Below are 24,613 nucleotides of genomic sequence, written 5' to 3' on the forward strand. Positions count from 1 at the left end.
AGACAAACTCAAACAACTGCATGAAAGTCTATGTCATCCTGGAGTGTCAAGGATGGTGCATTTCATCCGAGTTCGGAACCTGGCTTATTCTGTTGAGGATGTAAAGAAGGTTACTGCTTCTTGTCCAATCTGCTCTACTGTCAAACCTCAGTTCTATAAGCCTGATGATGGCCAGCTGGTGAAAGCTACTCAGCCATACGAGAGATTGAACTTGGATTTTAAGGGGCCCCTTCCGTCACAGTCGAAAAACCGATACTTGCTCACAGTCATTGACGAATTCTCACGGTTCCCTTTTGCGTTCCCTTGTTCAGACATGACTGCTGGTGCTATCATCGGGTGTTTGGTACAACTGTTTGCACTATTCGGAATGCCAGCATACGTACACTCAGACAGGGGAGCCTCTTTCATGTCAGAAGAACTGAAGAAATTCTTACTAGAGAAAGGAGTGGCTACCAGTCGCACTACGCCCTACAACCCAAGGGGCAATGGCCAGGTGGAGAGGTACAATGGAATCATATGGAAAACCATTCGGTTAGCTCTCAGAACAAGGAATCTTGATGTCTCGAAATGGGAAGTTGTCCTCCCAGATGCACTTCACTCTATCCGTTCCCTGCTATGTACGTCAACTAATTGTACACCACACGAGCGTTTCCTAAAGCATCCTCGGAAGTCCACGTCAGGTCGTACGTTGCCTACCTGGCTCATCACCAAAGGTCCCGCTCTATTAAGACGGCAAGTACGGCACAGCAAGAATGACCCTCTAGTAGATGAAGTAGAAATAGTAGAAGCTAATCCTGAATATGCTCATGTCAAGTTTCCTGATGGTAGAGAGTCCACTGTGTCTTTGAGGCATCTAGCACCTTTAAGTGGTGATGATAGTAGCAGCGTGGAGGCCACCAGACCTTCACTGCCGCAATCTCTAGAGTCTCTAGGTATATCAGAGTCTGATGTGCGCCGTCCAGATGCTAGAGCAAGCTCGGAACCTCCTCTTCAAGAAGTCACTCAGGACGTTACATCCGGGAAAGTGCTGTTCAAGAGCTTCCTGCTGCGTCTGGTCAAGGCACTACACCTGTACCACTCCGGAGGTCCGAAAGGACCCGGCGGGCTCCTAAGTATTTTGATGATTATGCTGCTTGAATTTCATAGGTGGGGAGAATGTGGTAATATATGTTCAATGTAGTTTTACATTTATGCTCTCATGTACGTTGTGTTTCTCTGCTTGCATTTACCAGCTTATTATGTTGCTATTTGTGTGTCTTTGCGCATATTATTGCTTGTGGATGTCCCTGTGATGTCTGGCCCTTACTTTGATGTATTTGTTTGTTATTGTGCATGTAAAGTAGTACGTGTTGTAATAGTGGCTGTTTCTATTGTTTCAGGAGGTGACTCCAGTTTTTGTGTGCAATAAAACCTATAACCTATGACAGGTTTTTTTATTTTTACAACAAATGGAATTACAGGTAACGAAATATCGTATTTGGGGGTCTTCAGATTTCGCGGTATTTTCGAAATTTCCGGAAAATCCGCGATATGTATATATATATATATATGGGTTATGGAAAAAACCCGCGAAGTGGTGAATCCGCGATGGTCGAACCGCGAAGTAGCGAGGGTTCACTGTACATGTGATCAGTGCTCAAGCCCCATCTTCACCCAAGCTAGGACCAGGGAGGGGCAGGCAATAGCTGTTGGTGACTCATCAGGTAGACTTACAGGCTTCCCCAAACCCTCAATCCTCAGCTCACAAGGATGGTGAGGTTGCAAACGCTTGAAGAACTAACGAGTTTGAGCAGGACTCAAACCCCAGTCTGGCGATCACCAGGCAGGAATGCTACCAGCAGGCCACCACAACCCTAAGGTATAACAAAATATTTAGAGATTACTGCATCTGCAATGCAAATCTATTTACTCATAACACTTCTATCATTGTGAGTAGCCTACAGCTATTATCTACCGAGGGAAAATGTATCACAACAATTGTAAATGGAAGTACCTTCTCAGTACCAGCAATGCTAGCAGGGCTTTCGCTGTACTTTCACTCACATAACTAGCATTGGCCTCATATATGTCATGAACATTATATATAACTTTCATCTTTACCTTGATCACTTTCAGCACCTAAATACATATAGTCAGTATCCTTATCTTTATCCTCATTGGGACTGTTCATCAGTAATTATGCTTCAAGACATTATACTGCCTCCCCAATTAAATACTTTTTAAATTTTCCTAATACCCTCAAAATCACTATTAGCTATCCCCTTTGCCAAACAAGGGGAAAAGTCTACAACATTTAGCTCTCCCTTCAAGAAGGGTTCAGCAGACCACATGCTGAGAGGAAGTACGTTTAGATCCATAGGCCACAAAATCCCATGGGTAACTAACATTACTAACTGCTCACTGAGCAAGCTGGTATGGGATTATGGAAGAATGCTGAATAGATTGTGTTGCCAGTTAGTATTTCATCAGATACGCTTCATTTCCTGGTGTGAGTACCACGGAAAAATGGATATCATCTTTATTATATGTCATACAGTATGTAATGGTCTACCACCACAAGTTGCAGCATCACCAATAGATGATTGTCCTCTTCTAAGGCTTAAATAAAATTGGCTTATTGTGCTAATAGTTAAGATCTATTAGAATATAGGGGTACAAGAGACTCTTTAGCTATGGTAAGCAGCTTTTCTAAAAGGATACTCCAAAATCAAACCATTGTTTTCTAGTCTTGGGTAGTGCCATAGACTCTGTACCATGGTCTTTCACTGTCTTGGGTTAGAGTTCTCTTGCTTGAGGGTACACTCGGGCAAGCTATCTATCTTATTTCTCTTCTTCTTGTTTTGTTAAAGTTTATATAGTTTATATAGGAGATATTTTTTTAATCTTACTGTTCTTAAAATATTTTATTTTTCCTTGTTTCCTTTCCTCACTGGGCCATTTTCCCTGTTGGACCCCCTGGCCGTAATTATAGCGTCCTGCTTTTCCAACTAGGGTTGTAGCTTAGCAAGTAGTAATTATAATAATAATAATATTGTATTGGTACTTTCGAAGATCTGGTCTTAGCTACTGTACGTGCAACTACGGTGGTACAAAGTTGTAGTAGCCTACTGAGAACATACTTGTTTTGAAACCTGTTGGGACAAGAGTATGAGCCTTCCTTAGGCCCGATAGTTTCTAGTAGTGTCTGTAACCTCATCGTCCTTGTGAGCTAGGATGGGGATTGGGGTAGCCTATCAGTCATCAACAGCCATTACCTGGCCTTCCCTGGTCTCAGCTAGGGTGGAGGGGGGAACAATTACATGTACATATGGTTGGTCTCGAGGAGATGGTCCTGTCCCTTACGTTTCCTACGCATGAATGTCTGTTACTGTAATTCTATCAAACCTATAAGATCAGCTAGAATATAGGCCTCTTCTACTTAGACTTACAATTCCTAAGATCCATTCTAAAATATAGGTATCTTGTACCAATACTTACAGAGAATAATTTCAAAATAGATTTTATTCCCCTTGTACTGATATTTTCTGCAGTAAGTTTCAAAACATAAACATCTTGCATTATTAATTTTTAGATGTCTAAAGTGTAGGGATGATTACTAATTGCTATTTACTTGGTAGCTTTCTTTAGAATTAGTACACTAAAGTCAAAGTCTAACTTTGAATGAAGAACTATGTTTTAAAGAAAAAGAAGCAACAAAGAGATGATTCCAGGAACAAACTATTACCTGGTACCTAACATAAGCCCACCACGGAGAATTTCGTCCATGAATTTAAATTCAAAAGGTAAGCGTCTCTTTAGTGTGGATTATAGCTCCAGTTTAATGGATGAAAATGTTTATGACATAAATATTGCAAACAAGTCCCGCTAAGCGGGGGTATGGTTGCGCCGCCGCCTGGAACTCTTAGGAGCACATGGGACGACGATCTCAAGGGTTGGATTTCAAAACTGATGAGTTTGTTCTTTGGGGACATGATTTCTTGTCTGTTCAAGGAGGAAATGGCACTCTGAACTGCTAGTAGACTCTAGACTGAAATCAGACGGTTAGTTGGGAGGGGTTTGGTTCTTGGACAGTGTTAACGCTGATGGGAGTGTTCTTTTCTTTGGGAAATAAAATGAACATGAACAAAAAATGTGGAAATACTGTATTGTATTGTATTTATTTGGAAAGATGAAACTACTATTCAGCTTTTCATATTTTTTACTGAAATTGTACAAAAGATAATTTACAGGGTACTATGATGAAGCATAGCCATAGTGCAGTATGATACAATTTATACAACTCATTATCTGATAACACAGTCCTCAGCCTTCGAAGAAACCTCTACTTTGATGTAAATATATTTCACAATACAAGTTAGCAAGAAAAGAATTGCTTTGAAATTTTACATTCTAGGTCACATTAATTTCTGACTCATACTTAGTTTAAGATATCACTTTACAGAAATTCTCTTGAATATTGGCTGAAAAATCCTGAAGCAGAAGTATAGAAGTGAATATAAAAAACATTTACCTTACAGAGACTGTAATGCTAGTGCCTCACTTTAAGTGTCCTTAAAGATGAATTCTAGCACAGTAATAATCCTCAGATTTGAAGTTTTTTTGCAAGATGCTATCTATGAAGAATTCTTATTTTAGAAAAAGATTTCCTTCAGTGTCTCTCTTCTGAGATGTCAGAGGAGAGGCTGAAAAGGATATGTTTTTTGGTGTGAAATCAATGGAACACGTTCATGACTTCTCATGTTGTGATGCCAGGTAGATATAACCTATCAGCCAATTCTTGAAAGTAATAACTACTGTATAAATCCTTTTATGAAAAGGGTTTTAAAATCATATAACTTGTTATAGGTAATGATAAAAATAAAATCCAAACGCATATAAATTGGATTCCATGAGAATCATTCATTAAATGTATAAACTTTACAAATTTGAGCGTGAAAAAGCAAAGGTAATTCAAATATTTTCAGATTGGAATGCTGAAATGATCACACAAAAAAATTGACAGCCAGTATTTTCAGCAATGAACAAATTACATTCTCATCAATAAACATACAGTACTATACAATATTTTAAGTAATTAATTTAGTTTTCCAGCAGTGAAGAAACAGTATTCTCAGTAATAAAAATGCAGTATTCTTGCATATAAAAAGACTACATTCAATGACAAACAGTATTTTCAGAAGGATCATGTACGCTTTATGATTGCTCAAAAAATAGACCTTTATCATAAGCTATTTACATTTAATTAGCAAAAAAATCAGATAATATTTATACATATGTACATAACAAACAGAAAAAGCCACACATTCTTCTGTAAGGATGACTTTCCTATTAGACGACATACACGCTCAAGTTCCCATCTTTCCTTATCGGGCCCTGAGATTCTTGCAATATCCGTAATCTGGGACCCATTGGTATACCTATCTTTTGAAGTCGCTCTTCTGACAGGTAGGGGAGCTCAAGCATGCCGATTTTTTCTTGTTCAAATATCCCAGCATATTTCTAAAAAAAATTGGAAAGTATTGATAGTTAATTTCATACTTTCATACTTTAGGAAGTACTGAATTAAATTTTGAAAATGCTAGGTAATTTTGAATTCAAGGAAGTATTTTATTGTAATACCTCTCTTGCAAAGTTAGAATGACTTTACAAGGAATCTTATAAATTTGGGTATATGGTTTTCATGGTACTTTTCTATGTTCAATACATGTTACAGGGAACATATAAGTCGCTTTATAGCACAAAAGTCAGACCAACAATATGTCAAAAACTGACTAACATTGGGTCTCTTGAAAGCAATTACTGTACTGTAGATATAAATACTTGTTAGTCATATACTTCCTGAAATTTTTATCAATATCCAAAAAATTAGAGAAATCTTTTGAAAGGAATTTTATTTATTTCAGAGAGTAAAAAATATAAGATGATTTCATACTTCAGAGGAATCTTCTTAATACTAAAACTCTTCCCCATATGCGATAGTATTAGATAAAAAAACACTTACCTCATAACCTAGTTTACGAAGAAAGATCCTTACTAATGGGGGCTCATCTCCAAAAAACTGTGTGAGTTTTTTCACCCTTCCAGGGTTGGAGAGGTTTGGTATACCAGCTCTGAAGGACTCCCATGAGATATTGTGATTGTTTCCTTTATTCCCAAGACCTGCATTATTGTTTGGCAAGTTACCTCCAGTTCGCAGCATTGACAGCTCTCCTCGGATGCTTTCAATTTCCTATGAAAGAACATTACGTATGAATTACATTTAAAATTAGTAAAACAATATGAATTGATGACTAATAACCTTAATATTCTTTAATGATCTAAATGAGGTAATAAACTTTCGACCAATTCAAAGCTGTCGACCCCTTCTGATGTCAATGTGTGAGATAACTAAGCTGCCAGGGTCCTTGTCAGGTCCAAGGCAAAGCCCTAGTGGGGATTTGTATGGGCTTTGGCCTCTACCCATCAAAAATGGTTCTTAAGGTTTTTGAGAGACATTTGAAGGCTTCATATATTAATGACAAATCCATAAACCTGGTGATAAAAAATGTGTATTTTCTCCAATACTGTAATTTCTTTTTTCACGTAATATGTCCCCTTTACATGTTATGTTGTTATATAGTTATCCAGTCAGGAAATGATTACAGCCTTTTGGCACAGGAATGCTCATGATCATTTTCACCATGTTCACATTGAAATTCATCAGTAAATCAGATTTCAAAATTCCAATTCTTGTCCAGCAATATTCGACATAAAATACACCACAACTGCTGGAGTAAGACACTTGTTCCTTGTCCACGTTGTCCTTTTGGTTAATATAATCAAAGCAACGACTGTATTCTAAAGTGAACTGTCACTATCATGAATTATACACATGCTGCACAAGTTTACTTACACAGTTCCTAAATGTCCTGTCGTGTGCTATCAATAAATTTTATAATTTTTTTTTCCATTTTTGTCAGGGAGTGAGATGTTGGTAACTGTGCCAGAGTGTGTGACACAGGACTAAAATGCGTGACAGTTGACAGGTATGCTGATTTTTAAGCTATATTTCATTGTCATATACTTATGTAAACATGCGTTTTTGTCTGTCATGGATATTTTACTTCTTTCATAACACTGACATACAGAATTCATCTTATATATGTAGTTATTATGATTGACCTTTTTCTAAATACTTATCATTTGCCTGTATTTATCTTTTCAATAATTTCTAATACCTTGAAACTTCGCCATCTTAGATTTCCTTTCCATGAGAGCGACAAATCATGCCGATATTTTAGAACTGTTCTTGGTGATGTTTTCACTTGCTATTGAGACAATAACTGTCAGTTAGCCAAGTTATAGAACTTTCAAAGATTAAATGGCTTGTTCAGAATAAGATTATCGTCTGTAATGGGGTAATACTTGCTTATAGGGTAGGCCTACTGAGGACTGAGAAAACAGTGTCAAGGAAACTTTGCAAGCTCTCTTTTCTTGTGTTATGCTAATTACTTCCAACAACAGTTTTTTTAGCAAATTTAATGTAAAATTATAATTTGGCTTATAAATGTACATAGTTTCCTATATCATCTAAGTGTAGTAATGTTTATGAGCTCATTGGTAAGGAATTTGCAAATTAAACATAGGTCTCTGATAGCATAATCCAATTTTGGATTAAATGTAATGTACAGTATTAGAAAATAGTAATGAATCCATGCACAAAAGGGATTTTGACGAAGGAAAAATCTATTTCTGGGGAGAGACCTGTGACGGCCGGTGAAAAGAGTCCTTCTTTACACTTTTCTGATATAAATCTTCCAAATATACCAGAGAAAGATAAAAGCATGGAATGCAGAGGTTACTACCCTCGCGCGAGCACCTTATGGGTGTCGTGTATACATCAGGGGTGTGTGAAAACCACTATTCACAGGCTGTCTTCCATTTAGATAATTCCTTCATCAAAGGGAAGGGCTGTAACAAAGGCCCTAGAAACCACACTTGGACCACGCCACCGTCACCTAACACGAGCGCCCTCTAGGTCATCCTTCTGTTTTGGACTTGCCCGCATAGTCGTATTGTTTGTGCTTTCAGTGTTTTTTCCCGTGTTTGTCGTTAATTCATCATGACTGACGCTGCTACTTCACCTTTACCAATGTTAAGTACCATAGTTTGTTTTGAGAGCTTTTTTCAGTACCGGGCATTTGTTCTCCATAATAATTTATGAAATGTCAATGCACGTACAGCCTCAAAAAGGATTAATTCATTATAGTTTATTCATTTCCTTGTTTCCTTTCCTCACTGGGCTATTTTTTCTTGCTGGAGCCCTTGGGCTTATAGCATCTTGCTTTTCCAACTAGGATTATAACCTGGCTTGTAATAATAATTAGCATGAACATCATTCCCTCAAAATAATCTGTTGAAATAGGAATATTTACAGTTTAAGTGAAGAAAGCTTTTTACCTTTGATTAAAGATTCATGGTTTTCTCTCTGAAAAAAAAATGAACTGATTACTTTCTCCAAAGCTTAGTAAAAGGGAAGAGAGTCTACCTGTAACATTAGGTGCTGAGTTCTCATTTCAGAGCTGAGATGAGCAACGCTACGGGCCAAGGTAACCACGTGACTCTCAAGTCTTTGAAACCTCTTGTGAATTGTCTGAAATATAAGAGATTACATAAATTATATGTATGAATGCCATTTCCAAATTATGCATAAACGATAGATTAATAACCTAATGTATCATATATTTTCAGTTTTAAACACAATTTTCTGGAGTAAACAACAGAAAGTCCTCAACTTACAAACTTAAGAGATTCCAAGAAGCTGTTTGTAAATTGAATTGTTTGTAAGACTAATTTTGTTAAATTTTGGCCTAGGGTGGGCTTCACCTAACTTGCATGGCTATAATTTTCAGCTGCAAAGGTCAACAAATAGTCCCATTTCATATTGCAAAAGTCGTCTTGCTTACTGCATCAAACTATATACTGTAGCATTGTTTTATTACAGCAATTCATTATGAGCTTTTGATACAATATCTGAGATTTTATGATTTCAGTTGGATTTGTATTTGTACTGTATCTCCAAATGTTCGTTAAGTTGAGGACCTTCTGCTATACTGTATCCAAGTTAGATGTCAGTCAATAATAATGAAAGTGCATTTTGTAATTATAAGTTATAATCTCGTACCTTCCCGCCATTATCTCTTCCAATTTTCCTCACTCGGTCATCAATAACACGACGTTTATCTCTTCCAGGACGAGATGACACTATGGAGGAGGGGAGTGATGATAGAGACCCATGTAGACGCCTTCTGGAGGCCTTTGAATCGAGCATATTGGCACCCACATGACCAAGTTGGTTCCTTCCACCTCGTCGTCCTCCCAAGAGTTTTAAAACCTTAAACAGAAATAAATTGTTAATAAATCATTACTTGAAACTGTTATACATCACATTTTATAATTTGGGCTCTTGGGAACAGACTCTTACAATTACTAAAGTAAGTTGTACAAGTTAACTTAGATGGTACCCTTACTCCACAGAGCCTGTCAAAGCACACACTCTTTAGTCAATACATTTCACATCTGAACCATTTTGACCACAGAATACAAATTTTTTCAATATTCTTGCCTCATGGTATTTTCAAAATATTCATAATGATATTTTGATATCAGAATGAATTGTTTCAATATTATTAGTTAACTAAAATAATACTCTGACATCCCAATACATATAAATACTCTGACTTTAACATACTGTACATTCTTCTACTATTCTGAAGTCAATACATTCTAATAGAGTATTCTAAACAGAGAGTACATTCTATAGATATTCTAAACTCTATCCTACAAAGATATTCTTTAAATATTTTGAACACTTTCCATATGTACCTTGACTTCAAAATATATTTTCTAAATATTTTGAATTCAATAAATTCTTTAAATATTCTGGTCACGATGCATTCTTTAGATGCTAAGATATAGTATATAAACATTCTTCAAACATTCTGATCTTGGAATTAATCTATAAATATTCTGCCTTAAGAATGAATACTGTATTTTAAATATTTTTCCTCACACTACTTTTTTAAATACTCTAACCTTTGATTATATTGATTATATTCTTCAGATATTCTTAACCTAGATTACATTCATACAATACTTGGGCCTAAAGTGGATTTGTTAAATATTCTGATCCCAGTATAAATTCTTTAAATATCCAGAACTCAAAATAGTCTTTAAATATTCAGAACTCAGAATAGGGTATCTAAATATAGCACGCTGACCTCCAAATACATTCTTTAAACATATCTACATCAGAATCCATCCTTTTGATATCTTTACATTAGCATAAGTCCTTCAAATATTCTTACCTCAGAATACATTCCTTCTAAGCCTTCCAACTGTTTTCTTATGAGGTGGACATCAGGATCATAGGCTGAAGTTGCGTCATCATCGCTAGTGGCTTCTGTCACTCCACCATCAAGCATAGAATCCAAGTCTAGAGCATCTGTTGTAGAGGTAATCTCTCCTGCATCTAAATCACCTTCATTAGGACCTAGAACCATACATTGTATCTGTTAAGGTCACCCATTCGTGGCACAGGTCAGGGACAAGTCATTGCATTGTCATACAAAGTCGTAGAGAACAAACACATACAGTACATATATTATGACCAATGGTCATAATATATGTACTGTATGTGTTTGTGAGGACCATCTCTAGCTCACAAAAAAGGTAAGGTCGTGTTTACTAATCATTTTTATAAACCTGTGAACTTAGGTTAAACTCCCAACCCAGAGACAACTGGGTTGTCCAAGTAATGTGAACTAGTGAACTGTATGTTTTATGAAATATAAAAAAAGTATGTTTTATTTGAGTAACGGATAAGGAAATAAATAACCTATATATGAGAAGTAACAGTAAAAAATATAAAACAACTTAAGAGAAGTAACATCATTACAATAGATTTGTCATATATACACAATGAAGAGAAGAAATTCATAGAGAGAATCATGTCAGCCTGTTCAACATAAAAACATTCACTGCAAGTTTGAACTTCTGAAGTTAATTAATCATTTAGGGGTTCTAGCAGCATTTTCAACAATATAATAAATCAGGAAAATACTTTGTGACACTTGTTCAGATTAATGGGAGGAACCCTGTATAGTGGGAGTTAAAGGACAAAGTCTGGTTTTATTCTTGAAGATTTGCTTATTAGTTAATTGGTAATACCATCTTCTTGAGTGAAAGCCAAATAATTAAAAAAATAATCTTACTTATTTGAGAAAGAGATTTCCTGGTAAACTATCCATCACTGGGCTGATTTTATTACAAGTTTTAAACTGATGTGCCACCTCATTTATAATGATATAGACAACACAATTCATTCTTCTCTCAAGGGGTTAACTACTACACTAATTGTTAAGTGGCTACTTTCCTCTTGGTAAGGGTAGAAGACTCTTCAGCTATGGTAAGCAACTCTTCTAGGAGAAGGACACTCCAAAATCAAACCATTGTTCTCTAGTCTTGGGTAGTGCCATAGCCTCTGCGCTATGGTTTTCCACTGTTTTGGATTAGAGTTCTCTTGCTTGAGGGTACACTCAGGCACAATATTCTATCTATTTCTCTTCCTCTTATTTTGTTAAAGTTTTTATGGTTTACATAAGAAATATTTATTTTAATGTTACTGTTCTTAAAATATTCAATTTTTCCTTGTTTCCTTTCCTCACTGGGCTATTTCTCCTGTTGGAGCCTCTAGTTTTATAGCATTTTGCTTTTCCAACTAGGGTTGTAGCTTGGTGGGAGTGGTACTACTTATTAGTAATAAACTCATGTTCTTGGTTGTTGGCCTTTAACCAGAAAGGGGACGCAAGTAATAATAATAATAATAAGAATTAGGACATGAGGGAGGGGCTCTAAGTCTTACTAGACTACGAAACTTACCTTTAAGAGGATTCTGATCAAACTGTAATTATCAAATGGACCAATATTTACTCATGGATTCCGATTTTGTACGCATAACTCTTAAATCCCAATTCACTTTCCCTAATTGGGCTTTGATAAACCTTACTGATTCCCAACAATATAGTAATAGCAATAGCCAAACTCAAATTTTGACAATGTTTCAGAAATCATGTGAAGGCAGCTCTTATTATCTTAGAATTCATTCAAATAATTGTTAATTCAATGGAATTTGAACTTTACAAGATTATTCATTAGACTAGATTCTTTCCATAAATGTGTTTTCTTCCAGGATACCCACCTGTAGGATATGCCACAGCATTTTACGTTTTTAGTTAAGTTGGTGCTACACGTTTTCTTTGTTGATGATAAGGATGAGGGGATAAGCGAGCGTCGGGATTGCCTGATGTTTGTTTTGTAATTTAATTATACACATATGTGCACTATTTTGAATTAAATATTTCTATTGAATGGAAAACTGTATACATTTTTTGTTTACTTTTTTGTATGAAAAAGAAGTATTGAGTTGGTACTGAAAAATATTGTATTGTTATTGTTGGCCTCTGCCCAAAAGGCCGCGATTTATGCCCGCCTTGGCGCCTTTGTTAGTTCAGCGTGGGCAGGCTCTGGAAAGCACATGGAATTTCTGCATGCTGTGGTTCTGCAGTATTTGTGGTGTGCTGAGCTGCCCAGTGTACTCATCATAGTATTAAGTGACCAGTGTTGCTGTTAGCTAGGAGGCTGAATGCATCTGGTGGTACAGCAACTTGTACCAGTGGTTATCTGGGAATTTTAGTATTAGAATCGGCGTCTGGAAAATGTAAGTTTATTTTCTATGTTAAGTGAACCTTACCTGTGGAATTACTGTAGTGTATTTTACATCATTTACATTATTTTGTATTTACATGATATTTACAGTATATATATTGTTTTACATGAATATTTACATTATTTTTTTGTATATTTATTGCTGCTTTTGTTTGCAGCGTCAAACCTCGCTTCTTTGATGGAATAAATGTATATGAACACCACAGAGGAAGAGTGTTTGACTTCACCCTTAGTAAAACGTCGATATTCAGAACGTAGCTGCACTGGTGGTGCAGTGTTCTACAGTTTGACGTATACTCCAGCCTGGGTCAAGTAACGTCAGCGTGGGACAAGTGGACTTCGTCAGCCTTGTGTCTGCAAGGATCGTCTGTTGTGGCCTCTATCATCTGTCACCATGTCGTCCGTTTCAAGAGCTTCTGCAAGGATCGTCTGTTGTGGCCTCTATCATCTGTCACCATGTCGTCCGTTTCAAGAGCTTCAGCAAAGACCAGCCAGTCGTGTGCGCTTGCTTGAGGCGCAAGCAAAGCTTAAGCAAGCTGAGGAAGCAAAACAGCTAAAAGAAGAGGAATTGGCTTTGGAAATGCAAGCCAAAGCACTTGCAGCTGAAGCTGAAAGTGCAAGCCAAAACACTTGCAGCTGAAGCTGAAATGCAAGCCAAAACACTTGAAATTGAAATGCAAGCCAAAGCAATTGCAGCTAAACGCAAGAGCCAAGAAGAGATTAACGGCCTGAAGTTAGATTGTGATAAACTACAGGTAGAGTATGAAATACTGTCTGAAGTTGGAACTTCATATGCTGGTTCCGCTGCTAGTAATGCTTCACAACGGGAGAAGAGGGACTCATCAGTTCAGTTGGATGTCAAAGGGATTGAGCAGTGGAGAAGTGATGTAAATTCTCACTATGAGAGTGGGAGAATCAGCAGGGTTCATGAAGCAGATGTGAATCCTACAAACATCCACAGTGTGACGTATGACCTGAAGGGTCTTGAACATCATTCAACTCCATTGGCCCCAGATGCGATGCCTTTTGTGCCAAGACATGTTCCCTTAACTCGAGATGTGTCACAAGCAGATCTGCAAACTTCTGAAATAGTAAAGGCTCTTGATTGTACACTAGCTAGTCAGCAAGAACTAACACGACGAATGCAGCTGCCACAGATGAAGCTGGAGCGTTTCAGCGGAGACTTAACCAAATTCTCCATGTTTAAGAATTCTTTCACCTGGATTGTGGAGTGTAATACCGACGACCCTGCACGAAGGCTAACTCATCTATACAACTGTTTAGATGGTACTCCCAAGAACCTGATTGAGAACTGTTTCCATCTACCCACTGACATTGGGTATGATTGTGCTTGGGAGATAGTGTCGTAAATACAAGAATGACAATGACCTGTCAGATGCTTATGTCAAGAAGCTATTTGATTGGAAGGAGATTAATGCAGGTGATATTGATGGCCTGGAAAATTATGCTACATGTTTGAAGACAGTTAAGGCAGCACTTGGTAATAACTACCATCGAATAGAGCTTCAAGAAACAATGAAGATTGTTGAAAAGCTCCCATACCAACTGAGAGTGAGATGGGTAGCGAAATGCGAGGAACATAAGTTCAAGCTTCCAGCTCTAATAGAGTACATTGAGAAACAGGCATGTATTGCCTAGCATCTCTCTATTATGAGTGCGACCGTCGTACCCCGAAGCCTACTGAGAAGCCATCCAAGCCTGTCAGGCCTAAGACCTTACCTGTGCACCACACGGCTTCACCAGCTAGAGGGAAATGGTGTCCCTTCTGCACTAAGGAGGACCCTGAACTTAAAGAGTGCTTCAAATTTGAGAGGTTGAAGCTTCCAGATCGCTGGGAGGTGATAAAGAAGGCAAGATACTGCTTCAGGTGTCTTAATGGGGAACATTCATATGCAAAATGTGAAGATGCATCCATTTGTGAAAAGTGTGGATCTCACAAGCACCATACCATGCTGCATAGTCCACCTAAGACTGCAAGCAATACAGGTGCGGCCCATGTGGGAGGCAAAAGTGCTATCGGGGGCGGTGAGAAGGCAGTTGGTGCTACAGAAGGTGGCGCGACTGCTACAGCTGGCAAGAGTGCTGTAGCCCCAAATGTGCAACCTATGTTCTCAGTGAGTGCAAGCCAGTTACCTAAGGGAAGAACAATGCTGAAGATCTTACCTGTTCTCGTGAATGGCATCCATGCAACCTATGGATTCATCGACAGTGGAGCTGCCCCAACATTGGCAGCAAGAAGCCTGATAGACCGAATGGGTCTCAAAGGAAGACCATGCAACCAGATCATGGCAACTGAAGCAGGGACTTTCACTTGTAAGGAAGTTCTGTCCCTACACATTGGTAATATTAATACTGATGAAGGAGAGCATGTGACCGACGTGTTCGTGGCTGACAAGATTAATGTGTCTATGGACCATGCCATGAGTCAAGAATGGCTGACCAAGTGGCCACATCTGAGTGACCTGGAAGTAGAAAGTCTACCTGAAGATCATCGTCAAGTAGAGCTAATCATTGGGCTAGACACGACATTGAACAGAGTGATTCTAGACCAGCGACATGGGCTGAAGGACGAGCCATCTGCCTACCTGACCAAGCTAGGCTGGGTTGTTTTCGGCCCAACAGGACCCAGATCGACTTCAGGTCCTGCCCCTCTGTTTCATGTGTGCACTGTGGATGATACAACAGAACTTCTGCAACGCAACTTCAACCAAGACTTTTGGGAGAAAGAGACACTCTCAAAGATAGAAGATTCTTTTGAAGACAAGAGATTCCTGTCTTTGTTGGACGAAACTGTTGTCCAGACAGATGGCAAGTATGTTGCTTGCTTACCCTTTAGTGACACTGAGCCTCTACCTAATAACCGTGCCATGGCAGAACGTAGGGCTCACTCCTTAAAGAAGAAATTTGAGGCAAATGAAACGTACAAGACTATATACGTTGAACAAGTAGAGAAGTACCTTTTGAAAGGGTACGCTGAGCTTGTCCCAGTCGACAAGCTGAATCGCGGTGATGGCCGTGTGAACTACATGGCACACCATGGGGTCAAACACCCTACCAAGGACAAGCTTAGGGTCGTCTTCGACCTTAAGGCTAAGCATGCTGGGACCTCACTCAATGACCACCTCATGCAGGGACCAGATCTCACAAGTAGTCTTGCTGGAGTGCTGCTGCGCTTCCGGGAAGGACAACATGCTGTTACTGCGGACATACAAGAAATGTTCCATCAAGTCAAGGTGCCAGAAGACGAGAGGGACTCTTTACGCTTCCTGTGGTGGCCAGGTGGAGACACCAATCAAGCTATTCAAGAGTTCAGGATGACTTCACATGTGTTTGGAGCGCAATTGTCCCCAAGTGTAGTCAACTTCTGCCTCAGACAGGCAGCACTTGACTATGGTGACAAGTATGGTGAAGAAGCTTGCCATGCCATACGACGCAACTTCTACGTCGACAATTTGTTGAAGTCAATGGACAGCGAGGAAGACTGTATCCAATTGACAAAAGACCTCATTGGACTCTGTGCTGATGGAGGATTCCGGCTGAACCAGTGGACATCTAGCAACAAGTGCATTCCCGCTGCCGTGCTTGAAGGGGAGAGAGATAAATCAGTGGCTACATTGGACCTCAGTAAGGACGAGCTGCCTACGGAGCGCGCTTTGGGTATCCACTGGGACATGAGCAGTGATGAGTTCACCTTCAAGATCAACCTGAAGGAGAAGCCTAGGACGCAAAGAGGAGTTCTCTCTGTAGTGGCTTCCTTGTATGATCCACTTGGTTTTGTCGCACCTTTCACCCTGAAAGGGAAGATGTTACTACAAGACCTGTGTCGTCGCAACTTACCTTGGGACGAAGAAATGAACAACGACGAAGCAAATCGCTGGAGCAGATGGACTTCCCAGCTTCAGTGTCTAGGAGACTTCAAGATCAGAAGAAGCCTGGTGCCTCCAGACTTTGGGGAGGTATCATCGTACCAACTTCACCATTTTGCGGACGCAAGCCAGGCAGGATATGGTGTGGCCACGTATCTGCGCACGGTAAGCAAGAATAACCAAGTGAACAGTACACTGGTTATGGGTCGAGCTCGTGTAGCTCCCCTCAAGAGAACGAGTATTCCACGAATGGAATTGACTGCTTCTGCCGTGGCAGCTCAACTTGATTGCAAGATCAGGTCAGAACTCGATTTGGAGTTGTGTGACTCAGTGTTCTGGACCGACAGCACGTCTGTCCTGAAGTACATCCGTAACCTGTCTGCAAGATACCACATGTTTGTGAACAACCGCGTGAACCTCATCCGCGACCTCAGTGACATCACCGCTTGGAGGTATGTGAACACCTCTGCGAACCCTGCAGACCTGACCTCTCGGGGCCTTGATGTGGACAGCTTGCTGGAGTCGTCGCTGTGGCTGACAGGACCAGAGTTCCTGTGTCAAGAGCAGGACAGTTGGCCAGCTCTTCCTGACGATGTTAAGCGAGCAGAACTAGATGGAGATCCAGAAGTTAAGCAGTCTGCACCCATCTTCAGCATAGTGGTGCCGGAACCAATCTTAGTGGAGAAGATTGCTGCCAAGTTCTCTTCATGGACCAAGATAGTGCGAATCATCGCTCGACTGAGGCGATTAGGAACCAAGAGTGGATCAGAAGTGTTATCTGCAAACGAGATGAATTGTGCAACAACCATAATATGGAAGATTCAAGCTCAAGAGTATGGGAGTGAGATCAAATCACTCTCCAAGAAGGATTCCAAGGTGAAGAAATCCAGCAAGATTTGCAAGTTGCAACCATTTCTACAAGAAAGCTTGCTGAAGGTTGGTGGAAGACTCTGTGAAGCCACCATCAGTGATAGCTGCAAGCACCCCATCATTCTTCCATCCAAGTCGCCAGTTGTGAGGAAGATGGTGCGATGGACCCATGAAACAAACAGCCATTGTGGGCAGAACCATCTTATGGCTGAATTAAGAAAAAACTACTGGATCGTTCATGGAAATTCAGTAGTTAGATCAGTGATACGTGACTGTGTCATCTGTAGAAGACTCAGTTGTCGGCCAGTGAATCAAGTGATGGCCGACTTGCCCTCTGACCGGATCTGTCCGGGGGATCCTCCCTTCACCAATACAGGGGCAGACTGCTTCGGTCCCTTCTTTGTGAAGCAAGGGCGCTCTACAGTGAAGCGCTGGGTAGCCATTTTTACCTGCCTGACAGTGCGAGCGATTCACCTGGAGGTTCTCAGCTCGATGGATCAAGACTCCTTTGTGAATGCAGTGAGAAGATTTACGGCCAGGCGAGGAGCTGTCAAGAGAATATGGTCAGACAACGGTACCAACCTCGTCGCAGCTGACCGAGAGCTGAAGGAAGCTCTTCAAGACTTCAAGGAAGAGGAAATTGCCCAAACGCTAGCAGCTAAGGGCATCGAGTGGCGTTTCAACCCACCACATGCGTCACACTTCGGAGGAGTCTGGGAAAGCCTCATACGCTCAGTGAGAAGAGCTCTCAGGGCAACCTGCCTGCAGCAGGTCACCACTGACGACACACCCCTAACCAAGGTAAACGACGACCCAGACTGTCCACTGCCGTTGACGCCTAGTATGCTGATGACTCTGAAGAGTGCAGTGCTCCCAGTAACGAAGACTGACCAGAAGAACTTGTATGTTAGGCGCCGCTGGCGTCAAGCGCAATATCTTGCCAACCAATTCTGGAAGCGATGGCTGAGGGAGTACCTTCCATTGCTGCAAGAAAGACAGAAGTGGACCGTTCAACGGCGAGACATCCAAGTTGGCGACATCGTGCTAACTACCGACGAACGTCTCCCCAGAGGCTCTTGGCCTTTGGGACGAGTCTTGGAAGTGACTCGAGACTCTGACAACCGAGTTAGACAAGCCAAGATTAAGACCGAGTGTGGATTGTACTTACGTCCAGTGCAGAAAATGTGCCTTCTCCTTGAAACGGAGTGTGATGACAGTGGAGTGCCATTGGAAAAAGATTGAACGCCGTGCACTGCTCATATGGCGTGCTGTGTATGTGGCATATTTGCGGTGTATTTTGTATACTACAAAATAGGGGGCGGTGTTGGATATGCCACAGCATTTTACGTTTTTAGTTAAGTTGGTGCTACACGTTTTCTTTGTTGATGATAAGGATGAGGGGATAAGCGAGCGTCGGGATTGCCTGATGTTTGTTTTGTAATTTAATTATACACATATGTGCACTATTTTGAATTAAATATTTCTATTGAATGGAAAACTGTATACATTTTTTGTTTACTTTTTTGTATGAAAAAGAAGTATTGAGTTGGTACTGAAAAATATTGTATTGTTATTGTTGGCATCTGCCCAAAAGGCCGCAATTTATGCCCGCCTTGGCGCCTTTGTTAGTTCAGCGTGGGCAGGCTCTGGAAAGCACATGGAATTTCTGCATGCTGTGGTTCTGCAGTATTTGTGGTGTGCTGAGCTGCCCAGTGTACTCATCATAGTATTAAGTGACCAGTGTTGCTGTTAGCTAGGAGGCTGAATGCATCTGGTGGTACAGCAACTTGTACCAGTGGTTATCTGGGAATTTTAGTATTAGAATCGGCGTCTGGAAAATGTAAGTTTATTTTCTATGTCAAGTGAACCTTACCTGTGGAATTACTGTAGTGTATTTTACATCATTTACATTATTTTGTATTTACATGATATTTACAGTATATATATTGTTTTACATGAATATTTACATTATTTTTTGTATATTTATTGCTGCTTTTGTTTGCAGCGTCCAACCTCGCTTCTTTGATGGAATATATGAACACCACAGAGGAAGAGTGTTTGACTTCACCCTTAGTAAAACGCCGATATTCAGAACGTAGCTGCACTGGTGGTGCAGTGTTCTACACCACCTATTTTACGCCATTTCATTTTAATTCATGTTGCGCATAAAAATCAGCTGAAGATACTTTTTACTCAAAAGAGCAAATGTCTGGGGATATTTCATGTAACTAATTCTTGATCAAACCTGATAATATCTCTGATCATTTCTTATATTTCACTTGCACTTTGTACTACAGTATACCATTTAAGATATTCTATTTCATTAACTTCCTTCCAGGTGATCTTTTAACATACATCAATAATTATCTACATTGATATAAATTTTTAACAACAATGTTTGCAAAAAAATACAATGTAATAAAAAAATTATTGAAAAAACATTGTTAAACATCTGTGGTAGATGAAAATGACAAATCTTTTAAACCTTTAAAAAAATAGTACTCTCACCAGGGGTCCAGTTCAGGCCCTTTAAACACTACAGTTTACAAAGGTGTTTTACAGTCTAATGCTAATACTGCTAACTGGGAAAAATCTTGGTGCTAAATTTGGATGTCAAAACAAAAAACAAAATCAACTCAAGAACAAATGAAAGACCAACCTAAATCAACTCGATTACTGTTCTTGCTCAGAGGATTATGTATTTCAACTCTTCGCCTGTCCTCTGGCTTCCTATGAGCCCAGCTTTCACTCGACACACCTATACTTCTAGAACCAGCATTCACCCCCGTGGATGTCTTCCCTCTGGCGAAGAGAAAACGTAGATCTTTAAAATGGATGTTAGATAAATTCCAGTTTACTTACCAAAGTCATTACATTCAAAGTAAAATTCTAATTTATTTACAAAAGTTACAAGAGGGGAAGCAAATACATTATGGATATCAATTTAACACTAAGAATGGTGTACTAAGCACAGCGAGTGGCTGTTAGCCTAGTGTAATGAAAACTTTAGGTTAGGAAAACTCAAATCTCAATTAGCAGCAAAAATTTCTGCAAAACCTTAGGATGTGAATAATCCCTTTTCCTAGATGTTTTTCTGGGAATATACTTTCCCTAAGTGATACAATACTCTGCTTCTATGAAGATCACATGAAGTGATGTGATGAAAGTAAAAAATGATGCAGTCCCAAGTGGGGTCGAATATAGGATTACAGTATGTTGCTAACATATTAGGGCCATAACAAAAATTATACTAAGTTTAGCTGGTACTGTATACCGGAACATAATATAGTTTTCAATTAATTGTATTTGCAGGAACAATAAAAGAAAACATTTTGCTTTAAAGATAAAATTTGGACGTGAATACATCAATAAGCCAGAAAACACAATGCTATTAGTTTGAATTATGAAAGGTCTTTAATTTATCTTTAGCTTAACAATTTTCCATTCTAATCAAGCAGATGGATACAAAGAATAATTCTATCTCAACTCACCAACTACATCAGGTAAAGGAATAACTTTAGAGGAAACCTCACGACAGAGCCAATGTGCGTGTGGAAAACCTCAAAGTCCTCTTGGATTGATTGGGTACTTTTGAAATAACAACTTCCAGTTTTCTGCTGTTACTTTTAAAGGATAAAAATAAGCCTAGACTAACGGTGTAATCCATCAGCCATTATGGATATGGAAATTTGATCATCATTGCAATGTCTACATTACCCATTACAAATAGTCAGTGTAATGCCTTAACCATTACAGTATTGTTATTCTGGCTATGCAAATTAAGTAGTCAATATAATGCCTTACCCATTATGATTGTTTTGGATAAGAGAATGCAATGGTCAGTATAATGACCTACTCATAATAACTATGGATGAAATCGGAATTGTATGGTCAGCATAATATCTTAGCCATTAAGATTATGGAGAAAATGGGAATTTTATGGTAGCATAATACCATAGCCATCAAGATTATCATGGACATGAGAACTTAATGGTGACTGTAATGCCTAACCTTTACAGATATGGATATATAAATTTGACAGTCAGTTTAATTGTTTAGCCATTACAAATATGGTAAGAATTGGAATTCAATGGTCAGGGTAATGTCTCATCCGTCATGATTATGGGGAATGTGGGATTTTGATAGTCAGTTTAATTCTTCGTACATTCAGATTTTAGTCAATATGGCAATTAGAAGGTCTTGTAATTTCTTACCCATTATGATTATGGTGGATATGGGAATTCGATTGTCTTCTGGGCGTAGACTGTGAGCTTCCCTGAGAACTGTTGCCGGTCCTCCCCTCACCTACACCTCTTTGTCCACCTGGTTCTTGCCCAGCTGTTTCTAACAAGTCTGGCTTGTTTAATCCTCCAGAGCTGAAATATTGCATTATTATTGTTATCATTGCTATCATCTTTTGTTTAACTAAAAGTCAATTATCTGCGGATACAATTATCATCATCATTCTCTCTCTCTCTCTCTCTCTCTCTCTCTCTCTCTCTCTCTCTCTCTCTAAGCACACAAGAACATTGTTTTTGAGATTTAACCCCCAACAAGCTAATTACTGTATATCCTTATCACACATAGATTATGCTGAGACAAATAAAGATTTATTCCCAACCTTCATTACTATAAAAAATTTACCTGTATGACAAACTGTGCTTTCGAGATCGAACGTTTGGCGACGCCCGAGGGGAGGGTGACGGGGTTCCTTCTGGGGAGAGTGGAGGTAATGGAGGAGTTGAGGCTAAGGACTCTCGACGTGTTAAACGGCTTCCGGTTTTATTATCGCTACTTTTCCTCATAATTCTCTGTAGCTCCGTGTCAGTCATGTCCACCCACTCCGAATCATTACCTGCAAAAGATTGCATAGGTTTCAGGAATTGGCATTTTGCACAAATTTGAATATTTGAACTTTGAAACCAAAACTGAACTAAATCTCAATGATACTTTACTTTACCTGAGGAGTGACCCTGGTTGTTTTGTCTTTGAGAAGTGGCAGAGTCTAAACTGGTGTCATGAGGATTTGGAACTCTAGCGTCATTTCCAGCGCTGGAAGTACGGCGACCCGAATCTGATCCTCCTGATCCAGCAGGTTGCCCTCGGCTACCAGTAACAGCAGGTCCAGAGTATGTGTGATCTGATGGCAAGACCTGGGAATCTACTAAATTATCGACTGAGTAATGGTGTGACCTCCAAGTTGGAGCTTCTTGGTGATGCTGAGACAAGTGGTGGTAGGAGCCTGAGCGTCTCATGAGCAGTCCACGAGCCACGGAGTCGTGATGGTGATGCGTGGTGTGCTGGGAAGGAGCTCCCGGTTGGTAGCTCGAGTGAGCATGGGAAGATGAAGGTGGAAGAGGTTGAGGAGGGCGAGGGTACTGGGGCGGTAGACCTTCTGGCTGGTGATTACTCAAGTTGGTTTCCATAATGTTCTCTTGGTGACTGGAATTTTGCGAACTCTGGTGGATGGCTCTTCGAAAGCTATCTCTGGATGACCCTGGATGAGGCTTTGTTGCATCCATCTGATCTGAATTTCCATTACTGGTAGCAGTATTGTGCTGGCTGATAGTGTTCTGGTTAGTACCATTTTTATCATTCGCGTAAGGCCCGTTGTTCGTGCGCTCTTCTGATTTGTCGCTTTTGGAAAACTTGTTGCTCAGTTTCTCTTTAAAGTTCTGATACTTCTTAGCAGCAATTCCTCTCTTAAGGGATCCCCATTTGTCGTCCTTCCGAGCCTCACTCCTTTGTTCATGCGCACCATTAACTTGGTTTTCATCTACGGCAGCTGTTCTGTTATTATGATTGACTGCTGTCACACTATTATCTTTGTTACCATTCAAATGAGAGTGATGGCCATTGACGAGACTTGAATTATTATTAACATTATTATTGTGGTGTCCCTCCATGTGACTATTGTTTGGGATGAGAGAGCAGTTAACAGGATGGTGAGGACCATGACCATTCATGTGTATGTGCCCTTGTTGAGGATGTAATTCTACAATACCCTGGAAAACAAAAGTAGAATAATAAGAATCGTCTTGTGAAATTATTACCATTATTATTAAAATTAGTTATTATTATTATTATTATTATTAATATTATTATCATTACTACTAGCTATGATGCACCCCTACTGTAGTTGGAAAAGCAGGACGTTATAGGCCCATGTGCTTTAACAGGGAAAAATAGCTCAGTCAGGAAAGGAAACAAGGAATTAATAAACTATAAGAGAAGTAATGAATAATTAATATGAAATATTCTAAAATCAGTAAAAATGTTAGAATAGATCTATCATATATAAACTATAAAGAGGGACTTATATCAGTCTGTTCAACGTAAAAGCACTTGCTGCAAGTGTAAACTTCTGAAGTTCCACCTATTTAACTACCCGATTAGGAAGATCATTCTGCAATTAGGTCATAGCAGGAATAAAACTTCAAGAATACTCTGTAGCATAGACCATTATGATAGAGAAGGCATGGATATTTGAATTAACTTCATACATAGTCTTACATATAGAATGGTAATGTCTGGGAAGATCTGATTGCAAAGGATGCTCAGAATTATGACAAATCTTATACTGTATAACATGCATAACGAAATAACTGAACAATGATGCCAGAGATTAATATCTAGATTAGAAATATGGAATTTACTAGACTGCAAGTTCTTGTTCAACAAATTAAAATGAGAATAAGCAGCTGAAGACCAGACATGAGAACAATATCCGAAACAAGGCAAAATGAAAGAATCAAAACAATTCTTCAAAATAAATTGACACCAAATATTGTAAAAGATTTTCTCACCAGGCCAATTTTTGGTGGAATTGATGAGGAAACATACCGAATGTATTTCTCAAAAGTAAATTTGCAATTAACATTCACACTTAAAATTTAAAAAGTTTTATAGAGTTAAAGAAACAATATCAATAGTGAGAGCTGGATTGTTGAGGAGCCCCTGTCCACAATCTATTTACAATCATACTTTGGGGTTTTTTTAGGGTTTGATTTCATGCCCCATAATTTGCACCATGCACTAATTTCAGTTAGATTTCTATTAAAGGATTCACAACCCCAGATCTACATTCATGA

The 24,613-nt window shown here is 39.3% G+C and overlaps 1 protein-coding gene and 1 long non-coding RNA gene across 7 annotated transcripts in view; one reads left to right on the forward strand and one right to left on the reverse strand.

The window, feature by feature from the left end:
- LOC137620770 (uncharacterized) overlaps window positions 1–9,413 on the forward strand; it is a 311,911-nt gene extending 302,498 nt beyond the window's left edge. Inside the window, exon 2 of the long non-coding RNA XR_011040105.1 lies at window positions 9,232–9,413. This is a non-coding gene — a long non-coding RNA (uncharacterized lncRNA). The remainder of the gene's footprint in view (window positions 1–9,231) is intronic.
- The window catches only part of LOC137620769 (serine-rich adhesin for platelets-like), a 297,666-nt gene continuing 277,233 nt past the window's right edge, over window positions 4,181–24,613 (reverse strand). For all 6 annotated transcript variants that reach the window (XM_068351187.1, XM_068351188.1, XM_068351186.1 and 3 more), the window contains 9 exons: window positions 22,483–23,527; window positions 22,167–22,377; window positions 21,737–21,898; window positions 20,182–20,324; window positions 10,347–10,531; window positions 9,164–9,373; window positions 8,528–8,632; window positions 6,002–6,229; window positions 4,181–5,499 (listed from right to left, as the gene is read on the reverse strand). In XM_068351187.1, the coding sequence (XP_068207288.1) occupies window positions 5,329–5,499; window positions 6,002–6,229; window positions 8,528–8,632; window positions 9,164–9,373; window positions 10,347–10,531; window positions 20,182–20,324; window positions 21,737–21,898; window positions 22,167–22,377; window positions 22,483–23,527 (2,460 nt within the window). In that variant the 3' untranslated portion in view covers window positions 4,181–5,328. The remainder of the gene's footprint in view (window positions 5,500–6,001; window positions 6,230–8,527; window positions 8,633–9,163; window positions 9,374–10,346; window positions 10,532–20,181; window positions 20,325–21,736; window positions 21,899–22,166; window positions 22,378–22,482; window positions 23,528–24,613) is intronic.

The sequence above is a fragment of the Palaemon carinicauda genome, chromosome 27 (genome assembly GCF_036898095.1).
Source record: "Palaemon carinicauda isolate YSFRI2023 chromosome 27, ASM3689809v2, whole genome shotgun sequence".
NCBI classification, from domain to species: Eukaryota; Metazoa; Arthropoda; class Malacostraca; order Decapoda; family Palaemonidae; genus Palaemon; species Palaemon carinicauda.